General features: G+C 55.0%; 1 protein-coding gene across 2 annotated transcripts in view; it reads right to left on the bottom strand.

The window, feature by feature from the left end:
* Positions 1-402: 402 nt before the first annotated feature.
* The window catches only part of LASP1 (LIM and SH3 protein 1), a 39,954-nt gene continuing 19,504 nt past the window's right edge, over positions 403-20,852 (bottom strand). For both annotated transcript variants that reach the window (XM_059670834.1, XM_059670835.1), the window contains 4 exons: positions 18,023-18,130; positions 6,877-7,024; positions 6,195-6,298; positions 403-3,414 (listed from right to left, as the gene is read on the bottom strand). In XM_059670834.1, coding sequence (XP_059526817.1) covers positions 3,241-3,414; positions 6,195-6,298; positions 6,877-7,024; positions 18,023-18,130 — 534 coding nt within the window. In that variant the 3' untranslated portion in view covers positions 403-3,240. The remainder of the gene's footprint in view (positions 3,415-6,194; positions 6,299-6,876; positions 7,025-18,022; positions 18,131-20,852) is intronic.

Below are 20,852 nucleotides of genomic sequence, written 5' to 3'. Positions count from 1 at the left end.
CTCATCCACTAATTCAAAAATGTTTGTTGAGCCGCTCTGAGCCTGGCCTTGGGCAAACACTGGGGGTTTGAAGATGAGTTAGACCCATTACCTGCCCTGTGAGCGCACTGGCTAGTGGGGAGACAGGTGCATCGTGAAGTCAGACGGTAAGAGAATATGGGATCTCGGAAGTTCCTGGGCGTGTCACCAAATGGGCAGAGGGATGTAGCCAGGGGCAGACGGGTGGGGCGTTCTCGACAGGGAGTAGGTGCCAAGGCAAATTGCCACTCCAGGCTGACTGCTTCCAAACTGGTCTCTCTCCCCGAAAGATGGCAGGGCTCCCGGGAGGGGTTCAGGCCAATGCCCCCAAACAGAGGGACACACACACACACAGCAGCCGTCAGAGCCAGAGAGAGAACGAAGTCCGCAGGTAAAAATTATATTTTTATTTGAGTCACCAGAAAGATTCACTTGTGGTCCAAGTCAAACGGTCAGAATCATAACAGGCCAGAGGATCTGATCCCAAGCACAAGCCCACGAGGGAGGGGACCAAACAAACCAAGGAGAGACGACCACCCCGTATAAAAAGATGAACGACGGCTTCACACACGGATGAAATGTTCGGACAGAGGCAAATCTCACATGGTCATTTCTGTTTCTCTTTAAATACAGGTTTGTGAGGTGGTATTTTTTTTTCCAGCTATTAAAAAAAAAAAAGGCCCCAAAGTGCATACGTGAAGGGGAAAACAAATGCAGAAATGAAGCAATAAAGTAGTTTTCCCTGGAGGGACATGGGGAAGAAAACAGGAAGCAGTGTTGAGAGAATTCACTTTTCTCACCATTGGGCTTCTTGCAATTATTGGCCCACTAACGTCATATTCACATTCTGGCTTTGATGGATGTTCTTTCCTGGGATATTGGCTAAAAGACCTCTATGAACTGTAAGAGAAGACCGGGGCCTCCGCCCAGCCCTCGGGTTCTGTGCTCTTCTAGGGATGGATGGTTCCAGAAAGGAACAAGGACTCCCAGCAGCCCCTGGGTCCCTCAGCACCAGTGTGACAGCCCCTCCTCTCTGTGGGTTGTATAAAAAAAGGTCCCCTATTTTTAGGGCGGGAGGAGCAGCGTGCCGGGCAGCAAGATTCCAGTGGCTGGCTCGCCTTGTTTTGGGAGGAAAATTAAGCGGAGTGAAAAGGCTATTCCTCGCTCCTCCGCTCCTCCGGGGCCCTCCCACCTCTCACTCCCCTCCCAACCGCAGCTCCTCCAACAGGATGTGTCTCTGACCTTTTGGTCCCAGAATCCATGTTGTGCTTTGAGATCAAGAGGAAATGGAATGGACCGGCGCCGCTCCCCAGGTTTCCAATATTGCTCCCTCACCCCCACATCGCCCAGTAGAAGACCCTCCATCCACCCTCCCCTGGCTGGGGACGAGCCTCGGCCTCCCCCAGAAAGGTCCACACCTGTTCCCCCCCAGTCATTTCCTGAGCTCTCTGATCTGGGCTAACTGTTCCCAACTGAACCCACAAGCAGAGAGGACGCGATCATGCCTGCAGCCACCGCCGCAGGGAACAAGGAAGCAACGATGTTAACGCCGGGGCCTGAGTGGACTCCCAGAGATGAATAAAGCCAGGCAGGGGTTGTCACAGCCACCAGCGAGGGACAGAAGGGGTGGGAGATAGCACCATCTTCCCCTTCCGCATCCCGGGGCCTGTGCTTCCAGTTTTGTAGCCCTGGGACCCTCTCCTAACACCTCCAGGGGCTTTAGGTAAGTAAGGGAGAGGCCTGGGGGGCAGAGCCCCCAGAGTAAGGCACCCACAGTGTGGGTAACACAGGGTCCTCTGGCCCCTGGTCTGCAGCGAAGGGCAGAGATGGGGGAGAGAATATGCTGGAGGCACGGAGCCTTCTCCCTACCCCACCCAGACAGCTGCACCAGCCCCCCGCTCCCCCCCATCTCCAGTCCCTCCCTTACCTCGCCCAGCACACTGCAGTGCAGGCAGGTGGGCTTCCTCCACTTGGGGGACAGGAGGAATTTTCATTCCAAAGTATAAGGAACTCCTGTCCCCTAGGGCCTCCCTTGTCCCCTCACTGTGGGTTTTGAGGAAAATATCAGGGGAAACAGTTCTGTGCACCCTCACTTAAGCCCAGAGACTCCTGCAGGCCACACCCTGCCCCCTCGCTCACGCTCACACTCACACTCACACTCGCTGACACTCCTGAAGACACACACACACACACACACACGCTCCTTCCCCCACACGCTAGTCCTGGAGACGCAGAGGGTCCTGTGGCTTTGCAGTTCCTATGCACTTGGGGGGGAGGGGAGGGGAGGGGGTATCTTCCCTGGAGGAGTAGGGAGTAGTGGCCCGCCCAGCCCAGAGCTCAGGGCTTCCTGCCCCACCTGTCAGGGACCTCGGCTTCCGGCCAAGGAGGCGAGCCAGGGCTCCTGGGGGCTGGGGGTGGGAGTGCGGAGAAAAAGGGGCTCCGGAGAGAACAGCCTGTCCCCTTCCCTCCTGCAGCTGTCCCGAAAGTGAGAAAGGCCAGAGCGTGACCCAGCCGTGCTTCCCAGGGAGCTCCCAGCCCACACCGGGTCTCCGTGGGCAGGAGGGCAAAATCACAGTGTGAGGAGAACACGAGTGGGGAGGATGAATGAACCCCAGGGCAGGCACCTGACCCTCCTTCGTTGTCTCTGAGAAAAGAGAGGGTGGTGAGGGGACCCCCAGAGGGTCAGCAGCCCCATCTTTGAGAAGCAAAGCCCTCTTACTGGTGCCCACACAGTGGCAGTCCCCGGCCTGTGCCCATCCAGGGGCCAGGGCGGTGGGCTCCACCCCTGGGAATGCATGGAGCCCCTCCCTGGAGTCCTGGGGGGCTGGGGCTCACCCCAGCCCTGGAATGTGGGGTGTGTGAGGAGGTGGGCAGGAGGGTCTGAGGGGCCGAGAAGAGAGAAGGCGGAGGCCTGGGAGCCCATGGACCTCCCATTCCAGACCAGCCCCGGGGCCCCGGCCACCCCCGAAGGCCCACACCTGCTCCGCCAGAGAGAAAACCAAGAAGTCGGTCCGGGGGGAAACCTGCCCGAGGAAGGAGCCCAAGGAAGTGGCCGAACAAGGCTTCGGTTGGCAAAAGAAGCCGGAGGAGGTTGGGAAGAAACAAGCTGTCGCAGATTTAAACACACAGAGACACTGACGGGTGGGCAGGTCACGCCCAGGACAGATGCGATGCCGTGGAATGCACTGAAGGATGGGGCGGGGCGGGCAGGGCCCAGCGGGCTCAGATGGCCTCCACGTAGTTGGCCGGCAGCATCCCCGTGTCACCGGTGCGCTCCACGGTCCCGTACATCCAGCCGTCGTCGATCTGCTGCACGTTGACGATGGTGTCCCCATCCTGGAAGGAGACCTCGTCCTCGTCCGCGGCGCTGTAGTCGTACACAGCGCGGTACCGCTTCTGCAGAGGGCGGGGGGGGGGGGGGGGGGGGGTGCGGCGCACAGTCAGTCCCAGGCCCAGCCTTCCTTCCTAACTGCCCGGGACCCAGGAGCAGAGCCTGGGTGAGCAGGGACCCGGGAGCCAGAGACAGGGAAGGGCTGGGCCCTGCCTTGGGTTTCTCACTGTCACTTTCTGAGCGTGTCCAATCTATTTGGCATCTGCTAAAAGGCAGGCAGGCACGCCCTGGCCGGTGTACCTCAGTTGGTTACAGCGCTGCCCTAAACACCGGAAGGTCACAGGTTCGATTCTCGGTCAAGGCACATACCCAGGTTGCAGGAGGCGGCCAATTTATGCTTCTCTCTCACAACAGTGTTTCTCTCTCCCTCTCCCTTCCTCTCTCTCTAAAATCAATAACAACATATCCTCAGGTGAGAATTAAAAAAGTAATAATATATAAAATAAAGGCAGGCACAAGACAGGAACTGAGTTTACAATAGCCCTGCTCCACCTCTCAAAACAGGAATGTAGGGAGGTCCCACGGACACGTTGCCAGTTAGTGTTGCAAAATAGGCTGTGCCCTGTATGCTATTATCTGCATTATCATGTGCACCAGTCTTCTTTTTTCGAAGTTGTGATAAGTCTGGCTTCACTCCCAAGCTCAGGACAAAGACCTATTCTTGGGAGAAAAATCTCCAGGTGACACAAGAGATTTCCACCTTGCAACTTCAGCCAAATTCTCCTTAAGCTCTAGGAAATGTCCAGTAAAAACACATGAAATCCAACTGTGGTCTTGGAGGTGGATAAGATTCTAACATACTCTGACCTTACTGCCCTTGATGTTGACTGCTCTCTGGAAGTCAGCTCAGACGTTGTGGCCCCCCAGGCCAGGCCCTGGGAACTGCATGGGGCCAGCAGTGGGGCCCCATTGCCAATTGGTCGAGGGCTAGGTGCCCCTGGGGGACCTCCCATGTCCACTGCTCCACCCCCCTGCCAGGACCCTGCTCAGACCTCTTTCCAGTCTCTGGTCTGGTCTGCCCCTCAAACTGTTCATCCATTGTCATTTCAGGGGAACTTTCCAAAATGCAAACTTGACCGTGTTACTCCCTGGCTTTAAGTCCTTCAAAAGTCCCCATCCTTTTTAGCACCAAATTTCAAACTTTCCCCCCCAAGCAACAGAAACCTACTCCACTAGCCCCCACGTCTACGGGATGAGCATCCCAGCCCACTCATGGTGACCTTGGTCTCTCATACTACCAATCTGCCTGTATCTTTTGGGCTGAGTAGCCACCATCTATGTCCATATTCGGCAACAGCCTCCTACCTCATCTCCCTGTCCTACCCTCAACTTTCTACTGCCTCTTCTCAACACAGGGGTTAGCGCAACCTTTGAAAAACACAGGTCAAACCCGTCACCCTGTATAACTCACCAGTCCCGAAGGCCGTCCAGTCCCAGGTCCCTGCATAGTCTGACCTCATCTCCTACCCTCTTGCCCTCTCTAGTCCCCTGAGCCTTCCTGCTGGTCCTTGAACTTTCCGAGCACATTCCTGCCCCAGGGCCTTTGAACCACTCGCTCACTACTCGCTCCTTCGCTTTATTGAGGACTTTGCTGCTCTCTCCCCTTACCTTCTTCATGTATCTGACCTTTCATTGTTTGTATCTCAGACTGGAGGTCTTTTTTTATTGATTTCAGAGAGGAAAGGAGAGGGAGAGAAAGACAGAAACATCAATGATGAGAGAATCATTGATTGGCTGCCTCCTGCATGCCCTCTACTGGGGATCGAGCCCGCAGCCTGGGCATGTGCCCCTGGCCAGAATCGAACCTGGGACCTTTCAGTCCGCAGGCCGACGCTCTATCCACTGAGCCAAACCGGGTTAGGGCTAAAGGTGGTCTTTTATTCGGAGCTATATCTCTCCTGTCCAGGACATGCTTAGTATGTGCAGCACTGGCTACTTCATTTCTCTAAGTATTGTCCCTCCTGCTCCTACAGGAGCTACTCAAATGTCCAGGCACCCAGAACAGAGCTGAGCTCAGCCAGGAGCTGAATAAGGGCGGCTCAGCCACACCTGTGAGTAGCAGGACTTACAGCCCAGGAACTTCGACTCTAAGGGACCGGTAAGAACACCTCACTTCCTACTCATCACGTATTCAGCAAAGCTGACAAGTGCCGCTTTGTGCCCAGCTCAGAGCAAGTGACCCAAAGGGACAGTGTGCAGCCTGCACAGCGCTGTGTCCAGTGGAGGACACAGACAGAAGCTCCTCAACAGAATCGTTTTAAGTTGGAAAGAGTGGCTGCCCCAGGCCTCACAACCGTCCACCTTCCACAGAAATGTCAGGGGAGGCTCACTTGACATGAGATGGTCTGGGAGGGCCCCTCTGAGGAAGGAGCAGGCTGAGAGCTGAAGAACACAGGGGGAGAGGAGGGCATCCTCATGAAGAGTGGGGACCAAGCACCAGGTCCGGGTGGCCCCACGCAGAAAGGTGCTTCACGTGCTCCCAGGCAGCCGGAGTAAGATACCCGGGGCGACGGGTCTAGCTGGAGCCCAGGGCCCCTGTCCCAGCCCAGGGTTCTGCCCACCACCCCACACTGACCCTCTGCTCTAGAGGCTGAGATCCCTAACACCTGCAGGTGATGTAGAGACTGGGGTCAAAAGCCAGGAAAAGCCAGACCTGCTGGGCAAGGCTTCTAAGAAGAATCTATGACCTAGGTTCTTCCCTAGGCCCACCCATCTCTGGCTGCCCCAGGCCTCACAACCGTCCACCTTCCACCTCCCTCCTCTCCATTGGGCCGGGGCTACTCACCCCGCCCCCGCTCGGAGCGCTGCGCTGCGTGGAGACTGGGGCTGCAGGCTCCTTGTAGCCACCATAGGAGGGGGCCACCTGCTGCTGCTGGGGCTGCTGGTAAACTGCAGGATGGGAGGAGGCAGGGCTCAGAAACTGTCTTGACAAAACCAGCCCCTCCCAGGGCCTCCCAGAAGCCCACAGGCCTGCTCAAGGCCCACCTCCCAAAGGCGGTCTGAGTGTGCACACGTGCAGGTGTTGCAGATTCTACTGCAGCGGTTCTCAACCTGTGGGTCGCGACCCCTTTGGGGGTCGAACGACCCTTTCACAGGGGTCGCCTAAGACCATCGGAAAACATATATGTAATTACATATTGTTTTTGTGATTCATCACTACGCTTTCATCATGTTCAATTTGTAACAATGAAATCGGGGGTCACCACAGCATGAGGAACTGTATTAAAGGGTCGTGGCGTTAGGAAGGTTGAGAACCACTGTTCTACAGCAAGGGTGGTACCTCCCCCTCACCACCCGGGGCCCAGCAGGGGCCCTGCCCCCAGCGCTCATGCCCTCAGGGGGATGAGACCGGACAGTGTGTGTGTGTGCACATGTGTGTGTGTGTGTGTGTGTGTGTGAATGAGGCTTCTCCCCACCCGGTAGCTGGCCCGGCCTCAGGTCCTCTGCCCCACAGGCTCCATGCTCACCGGGGGCGCCGGTCGGGATGTGGTGAGGCTGCGGCTCCTGGGGTCTCCGGTAGCTGGTGCCGTCCTGGGAATCTCGGCGCTCGGGCTCCATGCCCTCACCCCCACTGGGGCCCATGCGGCTCTTCTCAAACTCCTCATGGTATTTTATCTGCAAGGGCAGGAAGCACCGGGTAAAGGACCCACAGAACACCAACCTAAGCTCCTCCCACGGTCACCCGAGATCCCGGGTGAGAGAGACTCGAGGGCTGCAGGCAGCAAGCGCCAGGCTCTCATGGGGGCGCACGAGCTACATAACCTTGCCGGGCCTCAGTTTCCAACGGGACACGGGTGCCTCCCCCAGGGGTGGCTGGAGGTTGCCATGAGATGATGGGAAGGGCCATGTGCACTACGGCACCAGGCAAATCGGATGGTGCCATGGCAGGGGCTGGGCTCCCCTGCTTCCACCTGGTCAAGAGCAGCAACAGCAGCCACTCTGCTGACTGAGCACCTGCTAGGTGCCAGGCACTGTACTACGGGTTCCACATCGCGGCTCATGTGACCTGTCAGCGCCTCCCGGGGGTGTATTACAGTCCCCCTGCAACAGACAAGGAAACTGACTAGCAAAGAGAACTGCCCCAGAGCACACAAATCCAGAGCCTGTGTCCTTCATCACTAGGGGAGGCTGCCGGTCACAGGCATGAGCAGCGGAGGCCAGAGCCGAGGAATGCTCTGCTGAGGACCCCAGCCCCGGGGGAGAGGAGACGCCAGGCCGACGGTTTCCTGGACATGCATTCCTCCGCTGGTTGAATTCCAAAAATGGGCAAAAGGAGGCCCGGAGAAGTCACAGGCCCCACCACTCAGCAAGAACACGCCAAGACCCTGGAGACCTCCCAGGGCTGCGTTGCTCAGAGTCGGCGCTTCCGGTGAGCTGCTCCCAGCCCACCTGTGCCGCTGGTCAGAACGCAGGCTCCAGGGCCTCCCACAGCGCCTGCAAAACCAGGGCTGGGGTTCTGGGCTGTGCCTTTTTTTAAAGAAACCTATTTGTATTGATTTCAGAGAGGAAGGGAGAGGGAGAGACAGAAACATCAAGGATGTGAGGGAATCACTGATTAGCTGCCTCCTGCACGCCCCCTACTGGGGATCGAGCCCGCAGCACTGGCATATCCCCTTGACCGGAATCGAACCCAGGACCGTTCAGTCCACAGGCTGATGCTCTGTGCACTGAGCCGAACAGGCCAGGGCTGGACTATGCATCTTTGAAAGCTCCCCAGGTGAGCCTGAAGCAGACTCACCAGTAAGTCGGCAAACTGGTCAGTACAGGGGCTGTAGCCCATTTGCTGAGGGTCCGTGAGCTAAGAATAATTTACTTCATTTTTTCTTTAGTGTTGGGGGATGGGGAGGGTCCAAGAGGAATACTATGTTGTGACACATGAACTTCCTATGACATGCAAATTTCAGTGCCCAGAAATAAAGTTTTATTGAAACAGCCACACCCATTCGTTTCCCAATTATCTGTGGCGGCTTTCGCGCTATCACTGCAGAGCTGAGTAGCTGCGGTAGAAGCAAAGGGCCCTTTACGGGGGGAGTCTGCTGACCCCTGCTCGCCCCAATACTTGGACTGCAACATGTAAAAGGTGTTAGCACAACCCTCCCAAATGACGCCTGGTTTATAAATTCAATACAAGTATCACTTTACAAATATGGAAAGTAGAATATAAAACGTACACAAAAAAATATGAATAAAAAAAGGTATGAGATGAGAAAGAGCAAGGGCCAGGAGTTCTACCGGTAAGGTTGCCTCCCTGCACTCTCAGTGGCACGCTGCCCACACCCCACCTTGCAGGCCCCTGGGGGTGTTAGCTCGTCAGAGAGGAGACTTGTGGGTGCTAAGGCCCATGGTTTGAGTGTTCCGGGAGTGCTGGGCTGGCCTGGGTGTGGGGGAGGAAGTGGGACAGAGACACAGACCAGCCCCCCTCACCCTCAGAGGAAAGTCAGAAAGCAGGACCCTGAGAAAAGCGGGTCCTATTCCAGGCAGGCCCAGGCCCTGAATTCTCTCCAGGCCTCAGACCACTTGCCTAGGAGCTGGTTCTCACTTCCTGTCCACCAGGGTCCTGCCCTGTGATTCTCCCAGTGGAAAACGGGGTGGCAGACCCGCCAGCATGGCTCAGTGATTGAGCGTCGACCCTATAACCAAGAGATTGCGGGTTCGATTCCCAGTCAGGGCACTTGCCTGGGTTGGGGGCTTGACCCCCAGTGAGGGGTGTGCAGGAGGCAGCCAATCAAAGATTCTCTCTCATCGTTAATGTTTCTCTCTCTCTCTCCCTCGCCCTTCCTCTCTGAAATCAATAAAAAAAATTTTTTTTTAAAGAGAAGAAAATGGGGTGCCGGAGGAGGAATGGGCAAGGAGGGGCAGAGCCTGCCGAGTCCTGGAGCAGAAGGAACCTGCGATCCTGCGCCCTGGAACCCCTGGCCAAGGCCTGACGAGCTGTCCAGCCCCCAGAGTCCCTTCTGCCCACCCCCTCCCACAGGACAAGAGTTAACACTAGGCTGGGCAGGGCTAACACATTAGTAACTGGGCTAATCATTTTACAAATATGGAAAGTATGGGCTAAAGGTCCGAGGGGGTGGCCCACTGGGCACACCTACATCCTCTTGCTGGCTCCCAGGATGGCTCCTCACTGCAGCCTGGGCTAGAAGGACCAGCTGGCACCATCAAAGCTCAGAATGGGTCCACTCTGAAGGCAGAGAGCCTCTCTTAGGGGTTTGCGTCAGGACCAGCCCCTCCCCTTCCTGCCCTTCCCCTTCCTGCCCAAGCAGGGACCCACACCCAGATGGGAGAAGAATAGGCCGAGTCTACCCCTGAGGGGGAGGAGCCAGCCTTGACTAGAAAACCCATCAGATCTCCCAATACCCTCTGAGGAGGGCACCCAGGGGTGAAGTTCTCAGACACAGGGTCTGTGCCGTGTTCTCAGGTTCCTAAAACAAAGGGAGGACAGAAGGCGAGTCTCCCCGAGCCCCATTCCCTCAGTTGTCCCCCATCCAGGGATGGGTAGGGTGGAGGGGACAAGAAGGGGGGTGACACCCCTTCTGAGGCCTCTGGGCTCACAGACAGCTGCCCTTCCGACTTCTGTCCTGGGAGTGGGAAAGGGCAGCTTCCCATGTTTACTTTCTGTTCGTGAAAAGAGGCCTAACCAGGAGCCGGTGACCAGGGGAGGGAGAGTGCGTATGTGGAGGCGGAGAGGCCTGCATGGGCCCTGAGGGTGCCAGGAGGTGGGCTGGGGGGACAGGATCCCTCATGCTGGGGGCCCGTTCTCTATCTGCATTAGCGGAGAAGTGACCGAGAGCCCTGAGAAAGAATGTAGGTCTGGTCCCAGCTCCTCTGAGCCGCGGCCTGGTGCTATCCCCAGTCTGTATCCTACAGACTCATCGCAAGCCGGGGCGTTCCTCTCATGCTTCATCCCTGTGACCTTTGCTGTGTGACCTTGGGAGAATCCCTTCCCCTCTGGGCCTCAGTTTCCTCATCTGTAAACACCATGATACCATCTGCTCCCAGGTGGCCCTAAGGCTCTTGAGCATCTCTAGGAACCAAATGAAACTAGAGCTGAAAGCAGATACGGATGTGTACGCCTCGCAAGTAGCTAGTGGGCTTGATCTTGATCCTTAAAAAGCCACTACATGTGGACAAATGCTTCTAAAATTAGGGCCAGCTGACCCACGTGGATGGCATAGTAACAGCCTGACCATGGAGGAACTTCCCCCGCCCCCTGCGGGTACCACCTCTTATTATTATCTATATAAAACCCTAATATGCAAATCGACCGAATGGCAGAACGACTGGCAGAACGACCGGTCGCTATGACATACATTGACCACTGGGGGCAGATGCTCAATGCAGAAGCTGCCCCCAGCCCACAGGCCCCAACCCAAGGTGGCAGGGGTGCGGGGCCGGTGAGTGGGCAGTGCCAGGCCAGCCAAGGCAGGTGCGAGCGGGGGCCCTGATTGCCCCGCCAGTCACCCCACAGATCGGCCCTGATCGCCGGCCAGGCCTACGAACCCTACCCGTGCACATTTTTCGTGCACCAGGCCTCTAGCTGTTAATAATCTTCACATTAAGTTCATAAATGCTCTTTGCACATGATCTCCCTTGGCCCTCAGGGCAATCGCCCTAAAGAATAAGTCGGACAGGTACACCTCAATTCCCATTTACGGAAGAGGAAGATGAGGCTCAGCAGTTAAATGACTTTGTGAGGCAGAGCTTTCATTACCCAGTAAGCGCGGAGGCTGGTGACCACAGGTCCACGTCTGCCCCTAGCCCTGGATCATGTCTCCTGGTCTGGAATAAATATGAATAGCACCCCATTCGCTCTCAACAGGAATGATAATCATAAGGCCACCCAAACTTTGAGAGAAGAGAGCGCCAGGCAGGCAAACTCAGGGGAGGCGGCACAGAGGGGGTGGTGGGTGAGAAGAGGGAGGCCGACTGCGGTGAAAACCAAAGGTCTGACTCCACATGTTGCTCTCACATGACTCCACATCATGGCTAACGAGGGAGCATCAGGCTGTGAATGGAACAATCAACTCACCAGCCAGGGTCTATTTCTACAACATCTCCCACTTGTTGAGGGCCTATTTTGTGTCCTTAGATGCTTTATTCACCTTCTTTTCTCAGACAGTCCAAGAAAAATGCTCATTATCATCCCCGTTTTCCGGATGAGGAAACCAGGGCTCAAGCGATGGTTAAAGGGTGGGTGAGTCAGAATCCAGTTCGAACATCAGGTCCTCGATTCTCCACGAATACAGCTCCCTATTAGAGGCTAACAATATTTTGTTCTTAAAACAAACGGAAACCTGTGCTCAATCCCATTAGTAATCAGAGAAGTGCAAGTTAACACCACAATGAGATACCACTCCACACCATCACAATGGTTAAGGTGAACAAGTCTAAGAATGTGGATCGAGGGGAACGCTCGTCACTGTTGAGAGTAAATCAGCACAGCTGCTTGGAAAACAGCTCAAATTAGCCGGTAAGGTTGATGGAACACATCTAAGAACAGGCAATTCCACTCCACACTCACACTAGGAAAAAGAATGAGGGTGTCTTCATTTATTAATTATTTATTTATTTATTCTATTTTGGGAGAGGGGCAAGGAGCATGCTGGGAGAGGAACCAGGGAGCATGAAGAGCAAGAGGCTGGGGAGCATGCTGGGAGAGGGCAAGGGGGCACGCTGGGAGAGGGCTGGGGAGCATCTTGCATGAAGATGTTCATAGCCTATGGAAATGACCCACATGCCCATCAACACCAGAATCAACAAAATCTGCCATAACCCTAAAATGGAGTACTATACAGCAATGAAAAGGGATGAACACAACCGTGTAGATTTATCTTTAAACCCAACTTTGCCCAGCAAGATATAAAAGTGTACATGCTATAGATAAAAAATCAGTTCGAAACAAAACTGTCGTGTCTAAAAATACGCAGTTACGTATTAACATTATAAAGGATAGCACACACTTTCAAAAATTAAACTACGGAGTTGTCCAACGAGCCTGCCTCCAGGCCATTTGACTCTGGGGCTGGAATTGTAATTGACTTCACTGTTTACTCCTGCTTAGGCCCAGGCTCTAAAGACTGCAGCTAACCTAAGGAAGATAAGCAGCTAATTATTTCTGTCTTGTGGAATGTGAAGGATTTCTGCCTGGAACAAGGGTATCTCTGAGGCTTATGGCTTTATGGTCCTGTAGGACAGTTGGCCAGGTCTGTATCTAATTGTACCCGGCACTTTCCTTCACTGACAAGGCATCACCTCTGCCTGCCATGTCCTCCAGCTGGTTCCTCATAAATAAGTAAAATGTATGGTCGATGCTCACTGCATGAGAGATGTTTTTTAACTTTGAAAACTATTTTACAGGGTGCAGGAATGTTCGGTTTCTTGACTTGCATCTTGAGTACACACAGAGGGGGTGACTGGGTGTTATATTTCACAGACAAAAAATATACAGTGAAAGACAACACTGTATACACAAAATCACTACACACGTAAATATGTAGGTAAATGAAAGCATAGCTCCTCTGCTTGAAGGCAGTGGCTCCCACAAAGGGGCCTCAGCTATGAGAGTTCCCCATCCATACAGCCATTAGAGCTCATGGCCAAAGGCCAGGATTCTGAAAGGACAAATTCCATCCCATAGCATGTGGCCCTGCCTCTCATCCCTTTAGGTGCCTTTAATGATGACACAATCACTCACCAGATGTATAACTTCCCAGTATCTTGCCTCAAATTTTCCCAAACATTCTCCATACTAAACAATGGCCCAACTTTTTTTTTTTTTAAGTTATTTATTTATTTGAGAGAGAAAGAGAGAGAGAGAAACATCAATTTGTTGTTTCACTTGTATGTACCCAAAACCTCGGCGTATCCATCAATGGGCCATCCAACTGAGCTACCAGCCAGGGTGACAAAGGTCTAACTTTTCAGCCAAACTTTACTCCATGTTCCTTAGCCACAATATAGAAAGCAAACAGGCCTGCCTTTGAAGTAATAATAATGGACACTATTTATCGAATGCCAAGCACTCGACAGTTTCCTTACGTCCATGCTCCCATTTTTACAGATGAGGAAACCGAGGCTCGCGAGGCCTGCCCAGCTCTTGAATGATAGAAGCTGGGTTTCTGCTCTCACTGGCTCTTTCCACCTCACCATCTTGCCTCTCGGCAGGACGGGTGACAAACCACACATATCAAAGCATTAACATCACCTGGGGAAAGCAGACACATTTTTAAAATGCTCTCACTGGCCCTGGCCAGTTTGGCTCAGTGGATAGAGAGCGTCGGCCTGCAGACTGAAAGGTCCTGGGTTGGATTCCGGTCAAGGGCACATGCCTGAGTTGCGGGCTCGATCCCCAGTGGGGTGCATGCAGGAGGCAGCCGATCAGAGATTCTCTCTCATCATTGATGTTTCTATCGCTCTCTCCCTCTCCCTTCCTCTCTGAAATCAATAAAAATATATTTAAAAAATAATCTATATATATAAAAGCCTAAGCGACCATCGCAACTGAACAGACAACCTAACAGGCTGCGTGGGGTGACCAGGCTGGCAGGGGGGTCAGTGAGGGGCAACCAAACAACCAAATAGCAGGCTGCATAGGGCAACCAGGCCGGCAGGGGGGTCAGTGAGGGACAACCAAACAACCAAATAGCAGGCTGCATAGGGCGACCAGGCTGGCAGGGAGGTCAGTGAGGGGCAACGAAACGACCGAGCAGCAGGCTGCATGGGGCGACCAGGCCGGCATGGGGGGCAGTAAGGGGCAACCAGGCCGGCAGGGGGGTCAGTGAGGGGTGACCAAACGACCGAGCAGCAGGCTGCGTGGGGCGACCAGGCCGGCATGGGGGGCAGTAAGGGGCGACCAGGCTGACAGGGGCAGAGCAGTTGGGGGCAACCAGGCTCACAGGGGGGCAGTTGGGGGTGACCAGGCCAGCTGGGGGGGGGCAGTTAGGGGCAATCAGGCAGGCAGGCAGGTGAGCAGTTAGGAGCCAGTGGTCCCGGATTGTGAGAGGGATGTCTGACTGCCGGTTTAGGCCTGATCCTGGGGATCAGACATCCCCCGAGGGGTACTGGATTGGAGAGGGTACAGGCTGGGCTGAGGGGACACCACCACCACCACCGCCCCCCCCCCCCGTGCACAAATTTTGTGCACCATTTGTGCACCAGTCCTCTAGTAATAAAATAAAATGCTCTCACTGGTAAACCTAGTCTATTCCTCCAGGGAGGCAAATCATCTCTTTGCAAGATGGTCTGACCTCTGGAAACAGCTGGGAGTCACTGGGTGCTGACCTCGCAACTGAGCGACAGGCTATATACTTGGATTCAAAACAAAAGGTGTGGCTCTAAACACCATCATTCCCAAAACTCTTCTGGGTGTGGGACACAGCCAGGCTCGGCACCCTCTGATCTAGGCCTGAAGTTTTTTCCAGACTCTTAGGTGATGGTTCTCAAACTTCAGTGAGCACCAAAGTAGGTAAACAGAAAATGCTGGTTGCTGAGGCCTGGCCAGTATGCTTAGTGGTTAGAGCATCGGCCCTCAACCCAAAGGGTGTCCCGGGTTTGATTCCTGGCCAAGGGCACATACCTGGGTTGCAGGTTTGATCCCCGGCCCCTGTTGGGGTATGTTTGGGAGACAACCAATCGATGTGTCTCTTTCGATGTGTTTTCTCTCTCTCTCTCCCTCTCAAAAAATCAATGGAAAAAATATCCTCCATAAGGATTCTTTTTAATGCTGGTCCCTGGGTCCCACCCCTAGAGACACTGATTCGGGCGGCCTGGGGAGCAGGGCTGCGAGCCGGCATTTTCAATAAGCCCTCCCCAGCGATTCTAGTACAGTCGGTGGGAGGCCCACCTCTGACAGGCTCTAACTGCATTCACTAAGACCAAGTCTTCCATCTTTGTGGTCACAACTCACGCGTCCCAGCTAAAGCTGCAAACGCAGAACCAGGTCAGGTTCAATTCATCTCCCCCACCTCAGAGCAGAGGGCAATCAGCTAATTGCAGTCCTGTGGTTAATGATAAGATAGTTATCTGCTTAGGTGTGAATGTCTTGGCCACAGTGAGTTCTATTACCAGGACTCCTGGGACAGTAACACCTCCAGTAACTGGTGAGTGGGGGAGGGAAGAAGAGCAGGTACCATAGTCTGGATGTGGAATGTTCTGGAAGTCTTCCAGAAAGGGAGGCAGAAGTGACTGGGCTTGCTTGTCATCACCCCGCCCCCCCATACACACACACACACACACACACACACACACGCACCTATATATATATCTGGCTCAAACCCACAGGCTAGAACAACCTTCTGGCCCTTTAAATACAGTTCCTCATATTGTGACCCAACCATAAAATTATTTTCGTTGCTACTTCATAACTGTTATGTTGCTACTGTTATGAATAGTAATGTAAATATCTGATATGCAGGATGGTCTTAGGCGACCCCTGTGAAAGGGTCGTTCGACCGCCAAAGGGGTCGCGACCCACAGGTTGAGAACCACTGGGCTAGAAGCAGTGAGTGAAGGTATTCGGAGATTAAGGTTATAGACAGGGGACAAGGATCAATGATAACAGGCAAGAGTCTTCACAATGAAAAGTCAAAGAGGCTTTAGAGTCAAGATTCCTGCCCGAGCTGGTTTGGCTCAGTGGACAGAGAATTGGCCTGCAGACTGAAGGGTCCCAGGTTCAATTCCTGCCAAGGGCACATGCTTGGGTTGTGGGCTTGATCCCTAGTAGGAGACATGCAGGAGGCAGCCAACCAATGATTCTACCTCTTATCACTGATGTTTCTAACTCTTTCCCTCCCCCTCCCTCTCTGAAATCAATATATATTTAAAAAAAAAAAAAAAAAAAGAGTTAAGATTCCAGCTTTGCCCGGCCAGCATGGCTCAGTAGTCGAGCGTGTTGATCTATGAACCAGGAGTTCACGGTTCGATTCCCATTCCGGGCACATGCCCGGGTTGTGGTCTCCATCCCCAGTGTGGGGTGTGCAGGAGGCAGCCGATCAATGATTCTCTCTCATCACTGATGTTTCTCTCTCCTTCTAACTTCCTCTCTAAAATCAATAAAAATATATTTAAAAAGAAAAGAACATAAAATTTATCATTAAAAAAAAAAAGATTCCAGCTTTGTGAGCCATTCCTGCTCTTCCCCATTATTCCTGCCCCCCCCCCGCCCGACACACACACACACACACACACACACACACACACACACACACACCTCCCTCCAGCTTCCTTCCCCCTGGTGAGCTCTAAGCTACACCCTCTGTCCCTCTTCTTTCCCTCTGGCCAGGCCCTGACTTGTAGAGCAGCAACTGAGACAGACTTTTTGGGGGGAGGGCGGGGGTTCAAGCCCCGTGAGGCAGCCTTCCCAGCCCAAGGGCAGCCCCCCCTTTCCCCAAGCCTCAAACTGCAGGTCAACGACCGAGTTGCGAAACGCATTCAGCGAAGTCTGCATCGAGCATCTTTACGAAATACAATAGACAAGATCCGAATGCCCTCCGGTAGTAAGGACTCTCAGGAAAGTTCCGATTCTGTTTCCCTCCACATAAATAAGCAGGCCGGTTTGGGGTAGGGGTCCCGGCGTGGAATGTATTCCAGAGGGCAGTTTGCAGTCAACGTTTGAAAGCCATGGTCTTGGGCACGGCTGTTCCTCGAGGCGTGGGCCCTGGCTCCTGACAGCCACCTGAGCCACTGTTGGAGCCCAGCCAAGCTCTAAGGGCGTCCTGACAACGGGGCCGGGGAGAGGGATGGGGAGCCCAGGGGTGGGTGCCGGCTGGGCCACCTGAAACCCAGGCCCTCCACAGCCTCTATCGCCAGTCCCTCGGCCCAGAGTGACACCGGGCAACGCGCCAACCCCTTCCCATTCCAGACATGAAGACGGCCGCTTGCCCAGTCCTTCATTTGTAGGATCTCCTGGCCCAGCGGACGAGGCACTTCCTGCAGCTCCGTGCCCAACACCCCACGCACAGGGCTGCACCCAGATTCCGTGCTGAGGCTCGCAGCGGCGTCCCACCCCCACCTGCCCACAGCCCCCCGGACAGCCTCCCACAAGCCCAAAGCCGCACAGGCTGCAGGTCTATGGCTCAGCCAAGCAGGAAACGGAGGCCTGCTCCCTGGCCACAGCACGTACTGCTGACCGTCCTGCGCCCAGGGGTGCAGGGCCAGCAGGCGGGCTGGCTGGGGTTTTTACACAGGAAGGAAGAGTGAGCGAGGTGGGGGAGGAAGCTGAGGGAGGGCGGAAATGACTGCAGTGTCAGCACCCAAAGGCAGACCGGGAGGCTGGCCCGCCCCTCCCTGCCACCCAGTTCTGAAGTTTTGACCTTTGTGCTCAGACAAAACAGCCACTCTGGACCCTAACACCCACCAGCCAGGAAAAAACCCACCCACAGAACCTCACAGAGAGGGGCATGACTGAGCTAAACATAGGCCCCCCGCACCCTCCCCAACGTACAGTCCATTTCTGGTCTGTGGGCAGAGGGAGAGTCTGGGCTACAAAGAAAAGGTATCTGTACCCCAAACCCTTCCCTTCCTTTCCCTCTGCTCAAGCAGCCGTCAGCCTGGCAGGGGGCAGCCGGCGAGGAAGGGCGGCGGGCGGTGTGGCCGCACAGGGGCAGGGCAGCTCACGTTACTGATCTGGTCCTGGGTCTTCTTGATCCTCTGGAGTTCGGGTGTGTCGGCCACCACGCTGAAACCCTTGCCCTTGTTCTTCTCGAACTCCTCCTTGTAGCGCACCTGGAAGAGCAGATGGGAGAGGGGCCAGGGTCAAGCCGGGGGACAGAAAGGGCCCCAGCCTGTGGCCACCTGAGGTAGCAACCGGCTAGGAGGGAGATCCTGACCAGAGCTCCCCCTGTAGCGACATCCAACCCCCCAACTCAAAGCAGAAGTCTTAACCAAAAAATATTAAAATAAGGATGATCATCCATCAACACATACTCAGTGCATTCTGAGTGCCAAGTGCTTTTCACACGAACTGCCTCATTTAAGTCTTACCATACACTATTATTAGCTCCATTTTTGTTGTTGTTAATCCTCACCCGAGGATATTTTTTCCATTGACTTTTAGAGAGCAAAGGGGGAGAAGGAATGGGAGGGAGGGAAGGAGAGAGAGAGAGAGAGAGAAACATTGATGTGAGAGACACACATCAATTGGTTGCCTACCGCACATGCCCCAACGGGGGCTGGGGATCGAACCTGCAACCCAGGTACATGCCCTTGACCAGGATTCGAACCACGACCCTTCCGTGCATGCTCTAACCACTGAGAAACACTGGCCAGGGCTTTTAACTCCATTTTAAGTAAGGAAACCCAGCCACAGAGACACAGAGTCCATGCCCAAGGTCACACAGCTTAGCAGCAAAAGTCCAGAGCCACCAATATGCAAAGCCTCATCTGCCTGACCCCTGACGCTTCCCCGCCCACCCATCCTCCCACAAAGCTGCCGGAAGAAGGCTCTTCCCAGAGCTCCACCGCCTGCCCCAGCCCTCACCCTCGCCAGGATGTGGCCCTGCCTGTCGAGGTCGAGAGCCCAGGGGAGTTTCTGAGTGACCAGTTAAGTGAGGGCTGTGCCAAGGGACAAAGTTGGTGCCCAGAGAGGAGGGCAGGGAGACAGCCACTCGGAAGACTCGATCAATGGGCCTTTGACGGGCTCTGGCGGCTTCCTGGAGCCGGCTTCTGAGGTCAGCGCCTCAGGAAAGGATGAAGTTGTTGGGGGACAGACAGCACTTCACAACAGGGCGCCACGCCACCCCACCACTGCCCTCCTCTCTTGGGAATCCCATGGATCCTCCTAGAGAGGGACTCAGGTCAGACAGCAGAAAGGACTTCCCAGACACTCAAGGGATAGAAATAATGAGGATTCTCCTGTCCTCCCCTGGGGTTTAAAGAGCAGAATGGAGGCTGAAAATGCCCATGAGGCGGAGAACTGCTCCCTGGCTTCCAGGGACTTCCCTGTGCACCTCGGCAGCCAGCTGTCCCAAACCCCACCAGCTGCCTGGATTTCCTCCACGGGGGCTGCCCCGTCCTGGAAGGTCAGCCCAGGACATGAGGCCCAGGACCCTGGCCGTTTCCAGGATGACGAGCCCAGGCAGCTCCCGGCATGGAATCCTCTGGCCACGGTGCCGAGCTGCACTACCACCCAACCGGCCACACCTGTCTGCAGCCACGGCCACACCTGTCAGTTCCTCTGCTCCCTGCGACCCCCCCCTCCCCCCCCCGCCCAGGTCAGGCGTCCTCGTTTGTCCCCGAGCGCCCCAGCTCATCCGTCCACGGGCTCCTTCCTAAAAGGTTCCAGACATTCCTTTGTTTGGCTCCAGACTGAAGACAAAGGCCTGGACAGAAAACTTAACAATGGTAAAGCTACCAACCCACCCATGAGCCCAGAACTGCCCGGCCTCAGCCCATCCGGGAAGACCTGGGCCAGCGTGGTGCCTCTTCGTGGGGTGGGAGCAGAAACCCTGTGAGAAGCGGGCAGCAGGGCAGGTAAGGCACTTAGAGCCAAAAAATGTAGCTCTGGATACCGAAGCCCCGAATGCAAGGCCGCTGACTGCGCTTTCCTCACCTGTAAAAGGGTTGTCACAGGAATCATGGGGAGGGGGGCTTCCTATCCCCAAGGCAAAGTGCCAGAGGGAGCTGGTGCCAGCACAGGCTCAGTCTCCATCTGCCAAGTAACCTTGGACAAATGATGTGACCTTTTGGGCCTCGGTTTACAAATCTGTGAAAGGGGACAATCACACCACCCGTCCCGGTCAACGGGGCAGATGATGGACCGTTGCTCTACAGCAGCCAACACATTGTGGAGCGCGCGGCCGGCTCACCACACTCTGATAAGGGCAGTTGTGAAAGTGCTCTGTCAACGCCGAAGTGCTGAACAAATGCCAGTTCTCCGCCCCTTCCTCTACTTCCTGGCCTGGCGAGGGCCAGGCCCCCAATCCAGGGGAATAACTGCCATGGCGACACGGTGGTGACATCAGCGGGTTCCCAGCGAGTTCCCCTGCTGGGGAAGGTAATTCATTTACTCCTGGCCCAGGGGGTCCCGAGAGGGCAGGGCTGGGATGGAGTCCGAGCTGAGAAAAGGCAGAGGCCTGGGCTCAGAGGTGCGTGTCCCTAGACAAGTCAGTCCCCCTCTCAAGAGACTTAGCTGATTCCTAAAAGCCCTCCACGCTCTGGAATTTGTGACCATTTTTAAGTACCTGTGGCCTTAACTACGGAGAATGGAGGTGGGGAAGGTTCTCGGAAAGGCTGTTAGGTGTTGGAGTGGGTGACAGGTAAAAAGTGAGGAGCCAGGAGTGTGGGGGGTCCTGCCAGGAGTCCCTCCTCAGGGCTCCTCGTCGCCCACTCAGGAGTGTTCCCCGCATCTGGGACGGCTCACCAGGATGCGACGAGGGTCTCTGTGGAGGAAAGGACCTGCCCGAGTTCACGCAGCCCAGCTGTTGGTCAGGAGACTAAGTGCTGTGAC

Source organism: Myotis daubentonii, chromosome 16 (assembly GCF_963259705.1).
Source record: "Myotis daubentonii chromosome 16, mMyoDau2.1, whole genome shotgun sequence".
Classification (NCBI taxonomy): Eukaryota; Metazoa; Chordata; class Mammalia; order Chiroptera; family Vespertilionidae; genus Myotis; species Myotis daubentonii.
Note: the sequence above shows the minus strand (reverse complement) of the source record. Positions and strands in the feature narration are given on the sequence as shown.